The sequence below is a fragment of the Saccopteryx leptura genome, chromosome 1 (genome assembly GCF_036850995.1).
Source record: "Saccopteryx leptura isolate mSacLep1 chromosome 1, mSacLep1_pri_phased_curated, whole genome shotgun sequence".
Taxonomy (NCBI): Eukaryota; Metazoa; Chordata; class Mammalia; order Chiroptera; family Emballonuridae; genus Saccopteryx; species Saccopteryx leptura.
In genome coordinates, this window is record NC_089503.1 from 210,760,200 (window position 1) to 210,779,520 (window position 19,321).

The 19,321-nt window shown below is 40.7% G+C and overlaps 1 protein-coding gene across 3 annotated transcripts in view; it reads left to right on the plus strand.

Moving 5' to 3' along the window:
- Positions 1-19,321, plus strand: part of NAA15 (N-alpha-acetyltransferase 15, NatA auxiliary subunit) — a 72,580-nt gene that overhangs the window by 13,937 nt on the left and 39,322 nt on the right. For 2 of the 3 annotated variants that reach the window (XM_066385365.1, XM_066385357.1), the window contains exons 2-5: positions 10,298-10,382; positions 12,492-12,596; positions 16,514-16,671; positions 18,623-18,757. In XM_066385365.1, the coding sequence (XP_066241462.1) occupies positions 10,298-10,382; positions 12,492-12,596; positions 16,514-16,671; positions 18,623-18,757 (483 nt within the window). Of the gene's footprint in view, positions 1-9,692; positions 9,724-10,297; positions 10,383-12,491; positions 12,597-16,513; positions 16,672-18,622; positions 18,758-19,321 lie in introns of all 3 variants that reach the window. The other variant, XM_066385374.1, reaches the window with a different exon arrangement.

Sequence of the window (19,321 nt, forward strand, 5' to 3'; positions counted from 1 at the left end):
AGGGAGAGAGATGAGAAGCATCAATTATCAGTTTTTCGTTATGGCACTTTTTTAGTTGTTCATTGATTGCTTTCTCATATGTGCCTTGACTGTGGGGCTACAGCAGACCGAGTTGACCCCTTGCTCAAGCCAGCAACCTTGGGTCCAAGCTGGTGAGCTTTGCTCAAACTACATGAGCCCACGCTCAAGCTGGCGTCCTCAAGGTCTTGAACCTGGATTCTCCGCATCCCAGTCCAACTCTCTATCCACTGCGCCACCACCTGGTCAGGAGCCATGCCATGTGTCTTATATTCTGTTTGGTCTTTTTTTTTTTTTTTTTTTACAGAGGCGGAGATAGACAGGGACAGACAGCAGACGGGAACGGAGAGAGATGAGAAGCATCAATCATCAGTTTCTCGTTGCGCGTTGCGACTTCTTAGTTGTTCATTGATTGCTTTCTCACATGTGCCTTGACCGCGGGCCTTCAGCAGCCCGAGTAACCCCCTGCTGGAGCCAGGGGCCTAGGGTCTAAGCTGGTGAGCTCTTTGCTCAAGCCAGATGAGCCCGCGCTCAAGCTGGTGACCTCGGGGTCTCGAACCTGGGTCTTTCTGCATCCCAGTCCGACACTCTATCCACTGCACCACCACCTGGTCAGGCTGGTATTTTTATTTTAAAATATTTTTGGTATTTTGGAAGGCTCAAATTTTTGTTTCAGTTACCTTTATATATATACTTTTTTTTTTTTTTTAAAGAGACAGGAAGGGAGAGCAATGAGAAGCATCAGTTCTTCGTTGTAGCACCTTAATGTTTCATTGATTGCTTTCTCTCTCTTTTTAAAAAAAATTTTTATTTTATTTTATTTTTTCTTTAGAGAGGAAAGAGAGAGAAAGAGAGAAAAGGGGGGAGGAGAGGAGCAGGAAGCAACTCCCATATATGCCTTGACCAGGCAAGCCAGGGGTTTTAAATCGGTGACCTCAGCTTTCCAAGTCGACGCTTTATCCACTACACTACCACAGGTCAGACTCATTGATTACTTTCTCATATGTGCCTTGAACAGGGGGTTCCAGCCGAGCCAGTGACCCCTTGCTCAAGCCAGTGACCTTGGGCTTCTAGCCAGCGACCTTTGGGCTCAAGCCAGGGACCATGGGATCATGTCTATGATCCCACACTCAAGCTATATGACTTTGGGGTTTAGAACCTGGTCCTCAGCATCCCAGGCCAACGCCCTATCTACTGCGCCACCACCTGGTCAGGTTATGTATATACCTTTTAAAAATTCCCTTTAGTCTTCTTTTTTTTTTAAATTTAGGCTTCTAATAGATATGTCAACTTTAAATTTAAATCCATCGAGTCTCATTTTCTTATGTGTGAGGCAGTTAATGAGCTTACTTTACTTTTTTCTGTCTCTTCTGACTTTTAAATGCTATAAAAATAACTTCTTTTGTGAGAGCATGTCATTTTACCTAACATTCTTCCACCGTCATACCTTTTGTTTTAGACTTAGTTCTATAATTAAATATAGTTAATATTCACCAACAGACCTTTCGCTGAAATTTTCCCAATTATCTCTTGATTTGATGAAGCTTATTGTTTAGTAGAGCTTCCTCAGCAATGCTTGTGAAAATCTGAGTTCTTACATGTTATAACAGCTTTTTTATAGGCTTGATATTTGAAAGACAGCTTGGCTGGATATAAAATTCTTGAATAACATATTTTTAAAGTTTCTTGAAAATACTGCCTTTCTGTCGTCTTGCTGCTATGTTGCTGATGATGCCAATTTGCTTTTCTTTTTAGTTGACTTGATCTTTCTTTTTGGAGATTCAAAGGGTTTTTTCATTATCTGTGAAATTGAATTGTTTTACAAAATAATGTCTCCATCTGGATACATTTTCCTTGGAATGTGGTTTCAGAATGTAGATTGATTAAAAAAAATTTTTTTGGCCTGATCAGGTGGTGGCACAGTGGATAGAGCATTGGACTGGGACATGGAGGGCCCAGGTTCAAAACCCCGAGGTTCAAAATCACCGGCTTGAGTGCAGTCTCACCAGCTTGAGCAACGGGTCGCTGGCTTAAGCGTGGGATCATAGACATGACCCCATGGTCGCTGGCTTGAGCCCAAAGGTCACTGGCTTGAAGCCTAAGGTTGCTGGCTTCAGCCTAGGATCGCTGTCATGAGCAAGGGGTCACTTGCTCTGCTGTAGTAGTCGCCCCCCCCCCCATCAAGGCACATTTGAGAAAGCAATCACTGAACAACTAAAGAGCAGCAACGAAGAATTGATGCTTCTCATCTCTCTCCCTTCCTTCCTGTCTGTCTGTATCTGTCCCTCTCTTTCTGTCCAAAAAAAATTTTTTTTATAGTTTACATTCAATATTATTATGTATTATTTTCAAGTGTACATACAGCATGTTGGTTAGTCATATACTTTACAGAGTGTTCCTCTGATATTTCCAGTACCCACCTGGCACTATATATAGTTATTACAATATTACTGGCAATATTTCCTAGCGTTGCTTTACATCCCTATGGCTATTTTGTAAGTACCAATCTGTACTCTCAAGCTCTTCACGTTTTCCACCGGGTCCCCCAGTCTCCCTCCTGTCTGGTTACTCTCAACCTGTTCTCTGTATCGGTGAGTCTATTTCTGTTTTGTTTATATTGTTCTTTAGATTCCACATATAAGTGAAATATGTGGTATTTGTCTTTTCTGACTGACTTCTTTCACTTAGCATAATACCCTCCAGATTGATGTTTTCTTTTAATTCAGGAATTATAGGGTGTTTTTCTTTTTAAGAATTATAGTTTTGAGTATTCTGTTGTTTAATTCTTCAGTGCTCTTTGCGTATGGGCTCTTCTTTTGCCTTGCTTTTATGTTTATTTTCCTTCAATTCTTTATTTTTTGAGAAGCATTTCTATTTCGTCTCTCTTGAGATTACATAGCTTATACTATAGTCATTATTTCCAAGATGATTTTATGTTTTTCTTAAGTTCAGCCTGTTCCTGTTTTAGATTTTCCTATTGTTAGTCTATTCTTTTAAATTTTAAATATCTGATTTGGGGTATTCTTTTATGTCTGCATTTGTTACTTAAATAGATTTAATTCATGATAGTGTGTTGTGTTACATCTTTTCTTTTACCACTAGGATTTTTGGTAAGTTTTCATCTGTCAAAAATTTTTCACTTTTTAAATTCTGCATAAGTAGCTTGATATGGATATTGGGTTCTTTTTTCTGTTCAGGTTACTTGTGATGGATTTTACTGGACCTATAATAAAGATGATTAATTTTTCAATGAAGGTTCTTTAGTCTCTTGGTTCAAGAGCACCCTCTTTTGTTGCTACAGTGAAATGCAGTTTTTAAATAAATACAGCACCTTCCACCCTCCCCCCCATCACACAGTTGTTTTATCTTGTTTTAGTAGGGTCTTTATCTTCAGACGCCTCCTTCTCCACAATCCTTCAAGCGACACTTCTTCCCCTAAGGTGCCTCTTCCTCCAAAGCTGTGCCTTGCTAAAACTGCCAACTTTCATCGTACAGACTTTTAAGTGTCTTCCTTTTGACTCCCTTAGTAGCCAGCATGCTCATCCTTCATGTCTGTCAGTAGTGCTTCTCTCAACAAGTGGCCCTCTCCTCAGGGTGAATCCTAGTTAATATTACGTGTGTTCAGTCACCACTAGGACCCTGTTGTGTTACTTTTTGGACAGTACCCATTGGTGCTTCTGGTCTTAGATGCTTATGTACTTACATATAAATTGGAGTTTTTAGTTGTCTCATCTACTTATAGTGCTGTGGGTGGTTTTTTTTTTCTTTTTTCTTCCTTTCTTTTTTTTTTTTTTTGCATTTTTCCGAAGCTGGAAACGGGGAGGCAGTCAGACAGACTCCCGCATGCGCCCGACCGGGATCCACCCGGCATGCCCACCAGGGAGCAATGCTCTGCCCCTCTGGGGCGTCACTCTGTTGCATCCAGAGCCATCCTAGTGCCTGAGGCAGAGGCCACAGAGCCATCCTCAGCGCCCGGGCCATCTTTGCTCCAATGGAGCCTTGGCTGCGGGAGGGGAAGAGAGAGACAGAGAGGAAGGAGAGGGGGAGGGGTGGAGAAGTATCTGGGCGCTTCTCCTGTGTGCCCTGGCCGGAAATCGAACCCGGGACTCTTGCACACCAGGCCGACACTCTACCACTGAGCCAACCGGCCAGGGCCTGTGGGTGATTTTATTTGCTGCATTTTCTGGCCTGTATGTGAGGATTTGTGGAGTGTTTAGAAACTAGGGGGCAGCATTATTCTATAAGGTATTTATTTTTGCTTTTTGTGTGCTATGCTTGAAAATATTAGAGCTTGCTTGAAAATAATTTACATTTCAGGTTTTATATAATTGAGAAATTATTATACATTTGTTTTTGTGTCCCCATGGCCACTTCACTGTTCTCTTCAAATTTACTGGTAGCTGCCTCTCAATTATACATATGTACTTTGAATTTTATTGAGTTTTGTTCCATCCCTGGTGTCAGAATTTGTAGCTTATGCATTCCTTTAACAGAGTTCCACTGCAGGAATCCTAAATCTTCCGTCAGCTTCCTTTTCTTTATTTTTTTAAAAAAGATTTTATTTACTGATTTTACAGAGAGGAGAGAGGGGTAGAGGAGTGAGAAGTATCAACTCATAGCTGCTTCACTGTAGTTGTTTGTTGATTGCTTGTCATATGTGCCTTGACTGGGCGAGTCTGGGACTTCTCACCGGTAACCTCAGCACTCCAGGTCGATGCTCCGTCCACCTCTGCAGTGGTTTTATTTTTACTGCACTGACTTCAAATTCACTGCAATGTCTAATATTTTAAGACCATATGGTTAACTTTTCATTTTTGGCATTTTTCTATTTTACAATTTTCATTTTTTAAGGTTTTTCTCTTGAGATTTCCATTTTTTTTCTTGTATCCACGGTTTCCTTTCAGTCCTTTAACATTACATAATAATAACTATTAAAGTCTTTGCTATTTCCATGATTATTTCTGAGTCTGCTGATTGGTTTTCCTTTATTTTTTATTTTTGTATATAGATCATGGGTCAAAATTTTTTTTCCTGTTTCTGAATATTATGGAATGTCTGGTTCCTATTGTCTTAATAGTTTTGTTTTTGAAAGTTAGTTTGTGCATTAGCTTGTTCTTTTCAGGGCTTGTTTTTAAGGTTTAATAAAAGTGGGTATAAATTAGCCTTATTTTTTTAGGGTGTGTCATTTCTGGGTCTCTGCTGAATCCTGGAGTGTCTTAACAAATTCTCTAACTGAATGTTAGGAACTCAGAGGTCTCCCAGCCGTGTATGAGCACCAGTAGTTGCTCAGCTCCTGCTGCCTGGTAGCTGTTCTTTGCCCAGCTTCAGTAGAATCCTGCAGTGCACCTGCTCAGCTGACTATTTCACCAAAGGTTCCTGTCCAGATTTCTGAGGCTTCGTCTCTGCCCAGTTCTCTCTGGTGCCCTGTGCCACAGATTCCAGCCAGTCAAGTAGTTTCTAACTCAGGTGCCTGCTTAGATCAGTGAGACTGCCGTGGTCTGTATGGATCTGTGATCACAGGCCTATGTTGGCTCTCATTCAACAGTTGAAAATAGTTATTTTATACTTACTACTTTCACGCTTAGCAGAGGCACGATCTAGTTGTCAGTTATTATATACATTCTGAAGCAAGAGTCTTAGGGTATAAAATGCCAATATCTAGCACATGGGATTTAAAAAATCTATTTGAATAATTTATTTTAATTATATCCTGTTCTGCTTTACTGTTTCTATAGCACAGTGTTAAAACCTAATTGCTAATAAAAGATAATAGTCTACTGTATGTTGAAATTCTTACATTTAATTTTGAATTAACATATGCCCATGTTATAGGCAAGAGGGCAAATAGAGTACTATGGCATTTATTCTAAAGTAAAAGAAACTCTAATTAACAATACTGAAATGTTAAGAACTCCCCCAAATATGAGTTTCAGAGATGGGATTGTAGACATATTTTTATTTTTGTTTTTTATTTAATTTTTTTCATTTTTCCGAAGCTGGAAATGGGGAGGCAGTCAGACTCCGGCATGCGCCCGACCAGGATCCACCCGGCATGCCCACCAGGGGGCAATGCTCTGCCCCTCTGGGGCGTTGCTCTGTTGCATCCAGAGCCATTCTAGCACCTGAGGCAGAGGCCACAGAGCCATCCTCAGCGCCCAGGCCATTTTTGCTTCAATAGAGCCTTGGCTGCGGGAGGGGAAGAGAGAGACAGAGAGGAAGGAGAGGGGGAGGGGTGGAGAAGCAGATGGGCACTTCTCCTGTGTGCCCTGGCTGGGAATCGAACCCAGGACTCCCACACACCAGGCCGACGCTCTACCGCTGAGCCAACCAGCCAGGGCGACATATTTTTATTTAATTGATGATTCTCTGTGGAGAACTTAAATGTCTGTCTACCATGTCATTTTACAAACCCTGTTTGAAATGAATTGAATATGAAATCTTTGCTTAATACTAGATGTAGTATTTTGTACCCCTCTTCTTCTAAATAAAAGTAAGTTACCTAAAATTTACTTTAAGCCTATAGATTTGGTTAAGAATTAGGAATCTTGTCATGAGGCCCTGACTAGGTAGCTCAGTTGGTCATCACAATTTGCCACGGTTGTGGGTTTGATCCCTGGTTAGGGCACATACAAGAATCAATCAGTGAGAGCATAAATAAGTGGAACAGCAAATCAGTGTTTCTCTCCCTCCCCTTATTGCCCCCCTTCTCCTTTCTTTCTCTAAAAATCAATTAAAAAATAATCCCGTCATGATACCTTCTTCCCACATAGTTCTGTAGGAGGAGCTTAGTAATAGTGGTTACATGGGATTTTTAAAAAACAAGCAAATAAACCTATTTTTTAAATTTTGTACATCTATTCTTTTTTTTCTTAAGCGAGAGAGACAGGAAAAGAGAGAGATGAGAAGTATCAACTCCTAGTTGTGGCACTTTAGTTGTTCATTGATTGCTTCTCATATCTGCCTTGACCAGGGGTCTCCAGCTGAGCCAGTGACCCTTTGCTCAAGCTAGCAACCTTGGGCTTCAAGCCAGCGACCTTTGGGCTCAAGCCAGTGACCATGGGATCATGTCGTTGAGCCCATGCTCAAGCTGGTGACCATGGGGTTGGGAACCTGGTTCCTCAGCATCCCAGGTTGACACTCTTTCTGCTGCGCCACCACCTGGTCAGTCCATCTACATCTTTTGAATGGTTCAACAAAGAACTTCTTATATCTTCTATTATATTTTAAGACTGCTTTTATAAGATTCCATTTTAATTAAAGAAAAATTTGTGTTAAAGTTGAATTATATACATAGATCTGGCCTTACATGTTTGGGGAAAAAATTGTTGAATGGAATATGATACTCTGTTTTCTGTTTTTCTTGTTAACCCTGTTTACATTTTTCCTTGGGGCAAGAGCAGAAGTTTCGAGGAAAATTTATGAGATAAACTAAGTTGAACTGTTGTTACTTTTTCTGTTAAAGTGTGAGACCTCTATTCTTACTTGTAATGTGTGACTTGTTTTTGTAGTGCTTTTAGTAAAAAAAGAAATTGATGTGTCTTTCCTTAAACACTGATTCTTGATAGGGAGAATGGATTCTTTTTTTTTTTTTTTTTTTTAATTTTTTATTTTTATTTTTATTTATTCATTTTAGAGAGGAGAGGGAAAGAGAGAGAGAGAGAGAGGAGAGACAGAGAGAGAGAAAGGGGGAGGAGCTGGAAGCATCAACTCCTATATGTGCCTTGACCAGGCAAGCCCAGGGTTTCGAACCGGCGACCTCAGCATTTCCAGGTCGATGCTTTATCCACTGCGCCACCACAGGTCAGGCGAGAATGGATTCTTAGCAGTTATTTGGAGAGGTATGTCATTTTGAATTATTTTTACAGGTCACAATGACAGGAAATAATTGGGTTAATGGCATTGAGTATAAATATAATATGGAAGAATGCCAACTTTCATTAATTGAGAATTTAATCATTAGAAACTAAAGTTTAATTACTGTTCTGAAATGTGATAAAATAAGAAGCTAAGTGCTATAGTATTATCATCTCATTCAAGAAAGTAGAATTTGGTTTTTAATTTTAATTTGTTAAACTCACCTGACCAGTTTGTAGCACAGTGATATAGTGTCAACCTGGGACTCTGAGAACCCAAGTTCAAAACCCTGAGATTGCTGGCTTGAGTGTGGGTTCACCAGTTTGAGTATGGAGTCACAGGCTTGAGCCCAAAGTCGCTGGCTTGAGCCCAAGGTCGCTGGCTTGAGCAAGGGGTTACTCAGTCTGCTGAAGGCCCACGGTCAAGGCACATATGAAAAGCAATCAATGAACAACTGCTGCAACAGTGAGTTGATGTTTCTCGCTTTTCTCCCTTTCTTTTTTTCTCTCAAAAATAAAAATAACCATTAGATATTGTCTAACTTATTTTAATTAAATTTAATAGTATACCATTGTGGTTTTGATGTTTTTTAATGTGTTTGTTAACAAGCCTTTAGGATAACTTCCTTTGGGGTATGTTTTTTCTTTCTTACTGTTACCAACTTTTATGACTTATTTATATACATGCAGTGCCATTTATTCCCTTGCTATTCCCACCATTTATTCCATGGTGGCCCTTGGCTTCTTGTTTCATTTTGGAGTAGTCATTCTTCAGTTCTTTTTTCTGCATTTGATTTCTTACTTGTTAAAGTTCATGTCATCTTGTTAAATTTGTTTTGATTTTTTTTAATAGCCTACTTAGGGAGAGTACATAGAAATAAAATTCTAGCTTTCAGAGAAGCCTTAAAATGTCACTTTACTTATATACTTGATTGATAATTTAGCTGAATATAAAATTCTAGGTTGAAAGCTTTTTCCGGCTGTTTTCAGTTGTTTTATGGCATTCAACAATATTCTGTTATTTCGCCTGACCAGGCTGTGGCGCAGTGGATAGAGCGTTGGACTGGGATGCGGAGGACCCAGGTTCGAGACCCTGAGGTTGCCAGCTTGAGCGCAGGCTCATCTGGTTTGAGCACAGCTCACCAGCTTGGACCCAAGGTCGCTGGCTCAAGCAAGGGGTTACTCAGTCTGCTGAAGGCCTGCGTTCAAGACACATATGAGAAAGCAATCAGTGAACAACTAAGGTGTCACAACGAAAAACTGATGATTGATGCTTCTTATCTCTCTCCGTTCCTGTCTGTCTATCCCTATCTATCCCTTTCTCTGTCTCAGAAAAACAAAACAAAACAAAAACAAACAAACAAAAAAACAATATTCTGTTATTTGGAATAAAAGTTCAGGGTCATTATGATTACATGTCTTTCTTATGTGGCTTTCTTTCCCCCTTCTCTGGAATTTTTTTTTTTTTTTAAAGCAAGGGAGACAGGAAGGGAGAGAGATGAGAAGCATCCACTCATTGTTGCAGCACTTTAGTTGTTCATTGATTGCTTTCTCATACATGTCTTGATCAGGGTGGAGGTGGGGGCTGCAGCTGAGCCAGTGACCTCTTGCTCAAGCCAGTGACCATAGGGTCATGTCTATGACCCCATCCATGCTCAAGCTAGTAACCCCACGTTCAAACTAGTGAACCCACACTCAAGCCGGTGAGCTTGGGATTTGGAACCTGGTTCCTCGGCATCCTAGGTCAATGCTCTGTCCACTGTGTCACTGCCTGGTTAGGCTGTTGCAGGAGGTTTTTGAGGACTTTTTCTTTCTTTTCAGGCTTTGAAATTTCGTTATGGTATGCCACAGTGTGAGTCTTTTTTTCTTCATTATTTGGCACACACTTGTTTGTCCCTTTGCAGTTTGAGAGACTTCTTTCCTTCACTTAAAAAGAAAATTTTATTTTAAAAAATGTTATTTTGAACTGTAATTTCTACTCTTTTACTTTTTTACATTTCACTTTATATAACTCTTATTAGACCTTTTGGAGTGCAGTACTGATTTTCTTATTTTTTCCTAGTCTATAGTCCCTTTTTTTTAAAATTTATTCATTTTAAAAAGGAGAGAGAGAGAGAGAGGAGAGAGAGAGACAGAGAGAGAAAGAGAAGGGGGAGAAGCAGGAAGCATCAACTCCCATATGTGCCTTGACCAGGCAAGCCCAGGGTTTCGAACCGTAGTCTGTCCCTTTATTTTACCTTTACTCTCTGTATATGAACTTTTTTCTTTTCTTTTTTTTTTTTTTGCTGGCATTTTAGTGGGGTTTAGGAGAATATGGAAATAAAATTTGATCATTCTGTTGTATTTAACAGAATAAAAATTTAGCATTTAACTTAAACGTTTTGCATTTCTTGTTAAACTCAAACTTTTTTTGTTTGTTTTGACAGAGATGTTATGAACATAAACAGTATAGAAATGGATTGAAATTCTGTAAACAGATCCTCTCTAATCCCAAATTTGCAGAGCATGGAGGTAAGTTTAAATACCATACACTTGTAAGCATAAGTAGATAAGGCTTTGCTAACTTGTCTCGCCTCACTTGTTTGGGTTCTGTCATTCCCAGCTGCCTTAACTGTTTTTCAAAGAGAATGGACCTTCTTCTTCTTGACTCATATATTTTAAATTTAGTGTCAAGAAATGATAATACATTATACTTGAGTTCTGATTTATTCCTATTTTGAAAATGTGGTAGGAAAGGCAGAAAAACCTACTAGGACAAGTATGTTTAAGTTTAATAAATAAATTTATTTAAGATGTTGTAAGACCATTTTGCTTTAGAATTTTGGTTGAGCTGGAGAAATTTATTCCTTATAACAACTTATTCAGAAAGTGCCCATTTGGTCCTTTCCTGATAAGCAACATCTTCAAATCTTCTTTTTTCTTTTTTTTCTTTTTACAGAGACAGAGAGAGAGAGTCAGAGAGAGGGATAGACAGGGACAGACAGACAGACAGGAACAGAGAGATGAGAAACATCAATCATTAGTTTTTCGTTGCACGTTATACCAGCTTAGTTGTTCATTGATTGCTTTCTCATATGTGCCTTGACCGCGGGCCTTCAGCAGACCGAGTAACCCCTTGCTTGAGCCAGCGACCTTGGGTCCAAGCTGGTGAGCTTTTGCTCAAACCAGATGAGCCCGTGCTCAAGCTGGTGACCTCGGGGTCTCGAACCTGGGTCTTCCGCATCCCAGCCCGATGCTCTATCCACTGTGCCACCACCGCCTGGTCAGGCAAAGCAACATCTTTTTATTTAGCATTGTTTCTTAATTAGTCTTTCAAGACTGTCATATTTAACGCTTGATTTGTATATGGTAATATTCTGAACGGTTTTTTTGCCTTTTGGCTTTTGTTTGTGTAAGGGTAGAAGACCGGATGGTGAGATGTGTTTGTAGAGTAAGGGGAGAGTGTTTAGCCAAACTTGTGACAAGGCAAAGGAAAAATAAGCTTTCACAGGTCTGATTTGTACAATTGGGAAATATGGCTCTTTGGTAATTAATTAATGCTCTCCTAGTATTGAAGAGGGAGAGAGTAAAATTCTCTGTTAGCTTTCTTTACTCTTACATACTTATGCTAAAATAATAACTATTTTTAAGATTGTTAAAAAATATTTTTACTGGCCAACTGGATATTAGGTTGTTTATATTCATTTCTAAAATATTCATCCTGGTCATGTAACTTTTATTAATGTAATGGTAGAATTTTAGTTTTGCAGAGTACCAAATTTCATTTTTCTAAAATGCTGTTTCTCTGTATTTTAACATATCTGAAATCAGTTTGCATATAAAATTTTGTAATTTAATTGAAAATATTTTTTAACAGTACATAATACGGTTTTTCTTCGCAACCTGGGTTTCTATTAATTAAGGCATTTTCAGGTGTTTGGTAAAAGTTGTAAGAATAGATTTTACTTACTTGACAACAAAAGACTACTTTCTACAGTGCTTTGCTAATTTGGCTATGTATTTCCTAAAATATGTGTTATAAAATTAGAAATCTTTTTGTTTTTCCTTTTCTGAAATCTTAATATTGCCCCCAACTCTTTCTTTTAATCTGTTGGTTGTGACAGTTTGATGTCTTCTTTTACTTATATATTTAATAGTATCCTAAAGATTTATTGTAAAGTAATAAGATTTATGCAAATAAGAAATGTATATGTATTTAAAATTATGTTTTAATCATTGAACAGTGATTGTACTTTTTATGTAATTTGGGTTTAAAGAAGTAAATTCTATTTCATGATAAAAGTTTTTCATACATTAAAGGAGTAATTTTGTAAGGTCATTTCTTAGAATTCCCCCTAAAGAGCAGTAATAGAGCCATTATATTTTGTTAGCATATGAATTACTAGGTATTAATGCATTTTTGTATCTTTTATCTTAAAAAAAAACCCTAAGGAGTCTTAGAGTATAGATAGAAATGTGATTTAACTTGGTTTGTTGATTTTTTTGGAAAATTTCCCAATAATCTTTAGTTCATACAGTAATGTAACATTTGCTTTTGAGATTATGGTGACCTTTTTTATTAGTTGTCTTTAATGTTTATTTATTTCTTTTTCCTACCTTTTTGTATTTTTTTAAAACTAGAAACCCTGGCTATGAAAGGATTAACATTGAACTGTTTGGGTAAAAAGGAAGAAGCTTATGAATTGGTTCGTAGAGGTTTGAGAAATGACTTGAAGAGTCATGTGTGTATCCTTTTTGAGATTGGGGTGTCTTAAGCTAAGGCAGCAGTTTGGGAATCAACAGTTTTATATTCCTCTTACCATGCAACTCCAGAGGAGATGATTCTTTCTTGAATTTAATAACAGCAACTGCCTTCATTCAGGGGACACTTTTACATATCTGCCATGTTCTAACATACCTATTTTCAGATAAATGGACTTGCCTTTTAAAATATCTGTGAAAGTTTTTCCCATGCTTAAAAACAAGGCACCCTGCAGCCTTCATCATGATCATAAATTTAGAGTGGGATATACAGTACACTAAGGAACATTCGAGGCATATAGTGCACTGATTAAGAGCACAGGTATAGGAGTAGGCTTCACTAGGTTTGAATCCCAGCTCTGCTTCTTTCTTAGTGATCTTAGGGCTTAATTTCCTCATGTGTAAAATTAAGGCAATCAGAACAACCTGGTGATGTTGTAAAGACTTAATGATGCTTAACATAGTCCTTGATCAAGCTAATTACTATACTGGATACATTTTATTTTATTAAGGGAGGTATGAGGGTAAGAACAAGTACAAATGTCTGAGGGAGGACAGAGGAAAAAATTGTGGGTTGCTATTTATTAAATAGTGGGGGGGGGTTGGTATGTTTTTGTGACAGAGACAGACAGAGAGGAGGACAGAAAGACAGGAAGGGAGATGAGACATCAATTCTTCGTTGCGACACCTTAGTTGTTTATTGATTGCTTTCTCATATGTGCCATGATGGGGAGAAGGGGCTATAGCAGAGCGGTGACCCCTTGCTCAAGCCAGCGACCTTGGGCTTCAAGCCAGAGACCTTTAGGCTCAAGCCAGCAACCTCGGGGTTTCGAACCTGGGTCCTCTGCGTCCCAGTTCAATGCTCTATCCACTGTGCCTCCACCTGGTAAGGCCTATTAAATATATTGTTTTTTATCAGATAATGTCTTGCCTATTTTGTGGGCAAATATAATTTTAAGTGCTGAAGCTCTTAGATTTTCAAGTGCTTAACAGGTCCCTGGCATAGTACAGACTAAGAAACCATAGGGAGCTTGCTGTTGGGGAACTAAGTCTTAAGGAGGAAGATACTCATTACAAGTATATACAGAACATTTCTGCCTATTACATAAAATGTCATAGCATGTTAAAAAAGTATCACTTTCAGTAAAAAGTGTGTGAGTTGGGAGTAACCAGAAACTAAAAGGGTAAGCAGAGTATTAATTAATAAGCCTGTTGTAGATATTTTTTCATCTTTTTTTTTTTTTTTTGTATTTTTCTGAAGCTGGAAACGGGGAGAGACAGTCAGACAGACTCCCGCATGCGCCCGACCGGGATCCACCCGGCACACCCACCAGGGGCGAAGAAGCTCTGCCCACCAGGGGCGAAGAAGCTCTGCCCACCAGGGGGTGATGCTCTGCCCCTCCAGGGCGTCGCTCTGCTGCCACCAGAGCCACTCTAGTGCCTGGGGCAGAGGCCAAGGAGCCATCCCCAGCGCCCGGGCCATCTTTGCTCCAGTGGAGCCTCGGCTGCGGGAGGGGAAGAGAGAGACAGAGAGGAAGGAGAGGGGAGGGGTGGAGAAGCAGATGGGCGCTTCTCCTGTGTGCCCTGGCCGGGAATCGAACCCGGGACTTCCGCACGCCAGGCTGACGCTCTACCATTAAGCCAACTGGCCAGGGCCTATTTTTTCATCATTTTTAATGATTGCATATACTCTATTTGTTATTTGCCATGATTTATATAATTGGGTTCTTCTCAGTGGACATAGTACTCCTGGAGGCTAGATTTTCAGGAGGTGAAGAATAGAGGCAGCTGGGGGGGGGGGTGATGTTATATTCAGTGGGACACTTGAATTCATGTAAATGCAATAAATTAAAATTAATTTTAAAAAAAGAGTAGAGGCAGCTAAAAGGTGTTCCAGTGTTCAAGAGGTGATTAAAGTGGGAGGAATGGGAAGGTGGGTAATGGCGACTGGATCATAAAGGGTCGTGTGTCTTAGGCTTTTTGAAACCATGTTCCAACCACTTGAGAGGATTTTGTCAAGCTTTACTTTAGTCATTCATATTGTGAAAACAATTATTTTTCAAGCAAAATTTTATAATATTAAATATGTATTCTTAGTTATACATGCTATCCTAGACATTCTATATATATTTTACTATTCTGTTGAGGATCCTTGGTGTAAAAGTTTTTAGGTTGAAAATTTTGAATCTGACCTGAAAGAGAAACTTCTTTAAATTTCTAGGATGGAGGGTGGATTTTTTTTTTCTTTTATCTGTGCTGTAGAAAGGTTAGTTTGGCAGGAGAGAATAAACACAGAAAGGACTGAAGATGGCAAGATGAGTGACAGTTGTAGTCGTCAAAACTAAAGTGAAAAAAAGTACCATGGGGGGTGGAATTTCTTATATATTTTCCCTTTTTATACCATTTTTATAACCTGTGATTTTGCTTGCTTATCTATGTCTCTTACTAGATTAAGTTCTTTGCATGCAGAAGACTGCCCATTTTGGTCATTTACCATCCTGATTAATTATATTTATAATATAATAATTATTTATTAAATGAATGCATGTATTTTATATGTGGTTGACTTTTAGAATTTTTTTGTGTGTGTGTTTTTTCTTGAAGCTGGAAACGGGGAGAGACAGTCTGACAGACTCCCGCATGCGCCGGACCGGGATCCACCCAGCACTCCCACCAGGGGCGACGCTCTGCCCACCGAGGGGGGGGGGGGCGATGCTCTGCCCCTCCGGGGCGTCGCTCTGCCGCGACCAGAGCCGCTCTAGTGCTTGGGGCAGTGGGCAAGGAGCCATCCCCAGCGCCCGGGCCAACTTTGCTCCAATGGAGTCTCTGCTGCGGGAGGGGAAGAGAGAGACAGAGAGGAAGGAGGGGGGGTGGTGGAGAAGCAGATGGGCGCCTCTCCTATGTGCCCTGGCTGGGAATCGAACCCGGGTCCCCCGCACGGCAGGCCGACGCTCTACCGCTGAGCCAACCGGCCAGGGCCGACTTTTAGAAATTTTGTACTGTGCTAAGGGTTTTTTTTTTGTTGTTTTTTTTTTTGTATTTTTCTGAAGCTGGAAACGGGAAGAGACAGACAGACTCCGGCATGCGCCCGACCGGGATCCACCCGGCACACCCACCAGGGGGCGACGCTCTGTTGCGACCAGAGCCACTCTAGCGCCTGGGGCAGAGGCCAAGGAGCCATCCCCAGGGCCCGGGCCATCTTTGCTCCAATGGAGCCTCGGCTGTGGGAGGGGAAGAGAGAGACAGAGAGGAAGGAGAGGGGGAGGGGTGGAGAAGCAGATGGGCGCTTCTCCTGTGTGCCCTAGCTGGGAATCGAACCCGGGACTTCTGCACGCCAGGCCAATGCTCTACCACTGAGCCAACCGGCCAGGGCCTAAGGGTTCTTTCTTAAGGATGTTATTAGCTAAAGAAAAGAAAATATGCATGATTTAAAATAATTATATATCATGGATTCTCATTTTGCCTTTTCCTTTAGAAATTATCTAATTATATTTATATATAAAAGTAATTATCTAATATTTATTAAGCTTTTATTTGGTGCCAGCCAGTGAGCACTTTATATGTGTTACTCCATTTAGGCACCAAACTACTATGCTTTATTTTATAGACTTTCTATTTATATTTTATAATTGAGAAGCATAACCAGACTAAATAACATACCCAAGGTCACAGAACTAACAAAGCAGGCTAAACCTATTCCCTCTGGCTGGAAAAGCTGTACTATTTTCATTTTCCATTGTATTAAACCATCTTCTATCTTTATATTCTCTCTCTCTCTTTTTTTAAAGCTTATAGTTAAAAAAAGACCTTTAGCTCTGAGTTTCCTGGAGAATATTACTGGAATATTATTTCTTGACCTAACTATAATTCCTTTAGGTTTTATCCTTAACTGAATCCTTTAGGTTGGCATGTTTATGGCCTTCTCCAGAGGTCAGACAAGAAATATGATGAAGCTATTAAGTGTTACAGAAATGCGCTAAAATGGGATAAAGACAACCTTCAAATCTTAAGGGACCTTTCTTTACTGCAGATTCAAATGCGAGATCTTGAGGGTTACAGGGTAAGTAAAAGAATTTTCTTACTCTAGGCGAAATATTGTTAAATTATTTTAACCTTTTTGAGTACTTTTTGATAACAAAATTTTCAATTTTTTTAACAGAGACAGAGAGTGAGTCAGAGAGAGGGATAGACAGGGACAGATAGACAGGAATGGAGAGAAATGAGAAGCATCAATCATTAGTTTTTCATTGTGCGTTGCAACACCTTAGTTGTTCATTGATTGCTTTCTCATATGTGCCTTGACCGTGGGCCTTCAGCAGACCAAGTAACCCCTTGCTGGAGCCAATGACCTTGGGTTCAAGCTGGTGGGCTTTTGCTCAAACCAGATGAGCCCGCGCTCAAGCTGGCGACCTCGGGGTCTTGAACCTGGGTCCTCGGCATCCCAGTCTGATGCTCTATCCACTGTGCCACTGCCTGGTCAGGCAAAAATTTTCAATTTTTAAAAAGAATTTAATTAAATCTTACAGCCTTCTGACAGCAATTGTGTTTATGACTGAACTCATCAGATTTTTTTTTTTTTTTTTGTATTTTTCTGAAGCCGAAAACGGGGAGAGATAGACAGACTCCCGCATGCGCCCGACCGGGATCTACCCGGCACGCCCACCAGGGGGCGACGCTCTGCCCATCCAGGGCGTCGCTATGTTGCGACCAGAGCAACTCTAGTGCCTGAGGCAGAGGCCACAGAGCCATCCCCAGCGCCCGGGCCATCTTTGCTCCAATGGAGCCTTGGCTGCAGGAGGGGAAGAGAGAGAGAGGAAGGAGAGGGGGAGGAGGGGTGGAGAAGCAGATGGGCGCTTCTCTTGTGTGCCCTGGCTGGGAATCGAACCCGGGACTTCCGCATGCCACGCCGACGCTCTACCACTGAGCCAACCGGCCAGGGCCTGAACTCATCAGATTTTAAAAATAAAATATTTTACTGTGAGACAGAATTACATTGCTGTAGGATTTAATCGGTTCATTGAAAGTTAACATTAATATTTCTCAAATAGGCAATGCCTTTGTCTGCTATTAATATGTAAGTATAGCCTTTAATTGTTACATTTTTCTGGGAAGCAAAATTTTTTTGTTTTTTATTTTTGCCTTCATTGAAACTAATATTTTGTCTTTGTAGCTACATTTTACTTCTTAAATTAGTCTATTAAATCAATTCTACTTTGTTCCTCTTTTTTTCCATGTAGTACCTACTGAATTGTTTTCTATAGAACTTAATTCAGTGGTTGGCATTGTATTTTTTTTTTTTTTTTCTGAAGCTGGAAACGGGGAGAGACAGTCAGACAGACTCCCGCATGCGACCGACTGGGATCCACCCGGCACGCCCACCAGGGGCGAAGAAGCTCTGCCCACCAGGGGGCGATGCTCTGCCCCTCCGGGGCCTCGCTCTGTTGCGACCAGAGCCACTCTAGCGCCTGGGGCAGAGGCCAAGAAGCCATCCCCAGCGCCTGGGCTATATTTGCTCCAATGGAGCCTCGCTGCAGGAGGGGAAGAGAGAGACAGAGAGGAAGGAGAGGGGGAGGGGTGGAGAAGCAGATGGATGCTTCTCCTGTGTGCCCTGGCCGGGAATCGAACCCGGGACTTCCGCACGCCAGGCCAACGCTCTACCACTGCGCCAACCGGCCAGGGCGGCATTGTATTTTTTAAAATGTTTTTCCTTTGTATTCTCTTTCCCATCCTCTCTTTTCTTAGAGTAAGTAGATCAGGAAATAATAAAGAGTACTTGGTCACAACTTTTTTTAAAATTACAAGATTACCTTGGAGACTTCAGTGTGCTTCTTAACAAATGTAGTTTTGCTTCTGTAAAGCTACACAATATGGATGCTTAAAGTTGTGTTTTTGTTATTATTCCCAGTACTGGGTTGCAAATCGCTCAGTGTTGTGAGGGAATTAATGTAATCTTTTAAAGGAGCATTTGCTTTCACTGTAAACCTAAGAAAAAATATTATTTTCCCCTAAAGGAAACAAGATATCAATTACTTCAGCTTCGACCTGCCCAGAGAGCATCATGGATTGGTTACGCTATTGCTTACCACTTATTAGAAGATTATGAAATGGCAGCAAAGATTTTAGAAGAATTTAGAAAAACACAACAGGTAACAATCAGAAACTAGATCTAGTAAATTAGGTTTGATTTTAAATATAACTAAAAGAAAGAAGTGTACATAGACTTGATAAGTTTTTATTTTGAAAGTTTCAAACTTATAGAAAAGTTGCAAGAATAGTATGCAAAGAACTTCTTAGAGGAGTTCATGCACATTAACTAATTCTTTTTTTTTTTTTTTCATTTTTCTGAAGCTGGAAACAGGGAGAGACAGTCAGACAGACTCCCGCATGCGCCCGACCGGGATCCACCCGGCACGCCCACCATGGGGCGGCGCTCTGCCCACCAGGGGGCGATGCTCTGCCCATCCTGGGCGTCGCCATATTGCGACCAGAGCCACTCTAGCGCCTGGGGCAGAGGCCGAGGAGCCATCCCCAGCGCCCGGGCCATCTTTGCTCCAATGGAGCCTTGGCTGCGGGAGGGGAAGAGAGAGACAGAGAGGAAAGCGCGGCGGAGGGGTGGAGAAGCAAATGGGCGCTTCTCCTGTGTGCCCTGGCCGGGAATCGAACCCGGGTCCTCCGCACGCTAGGCCGACGCTCTACCGCTGAGCCAACCG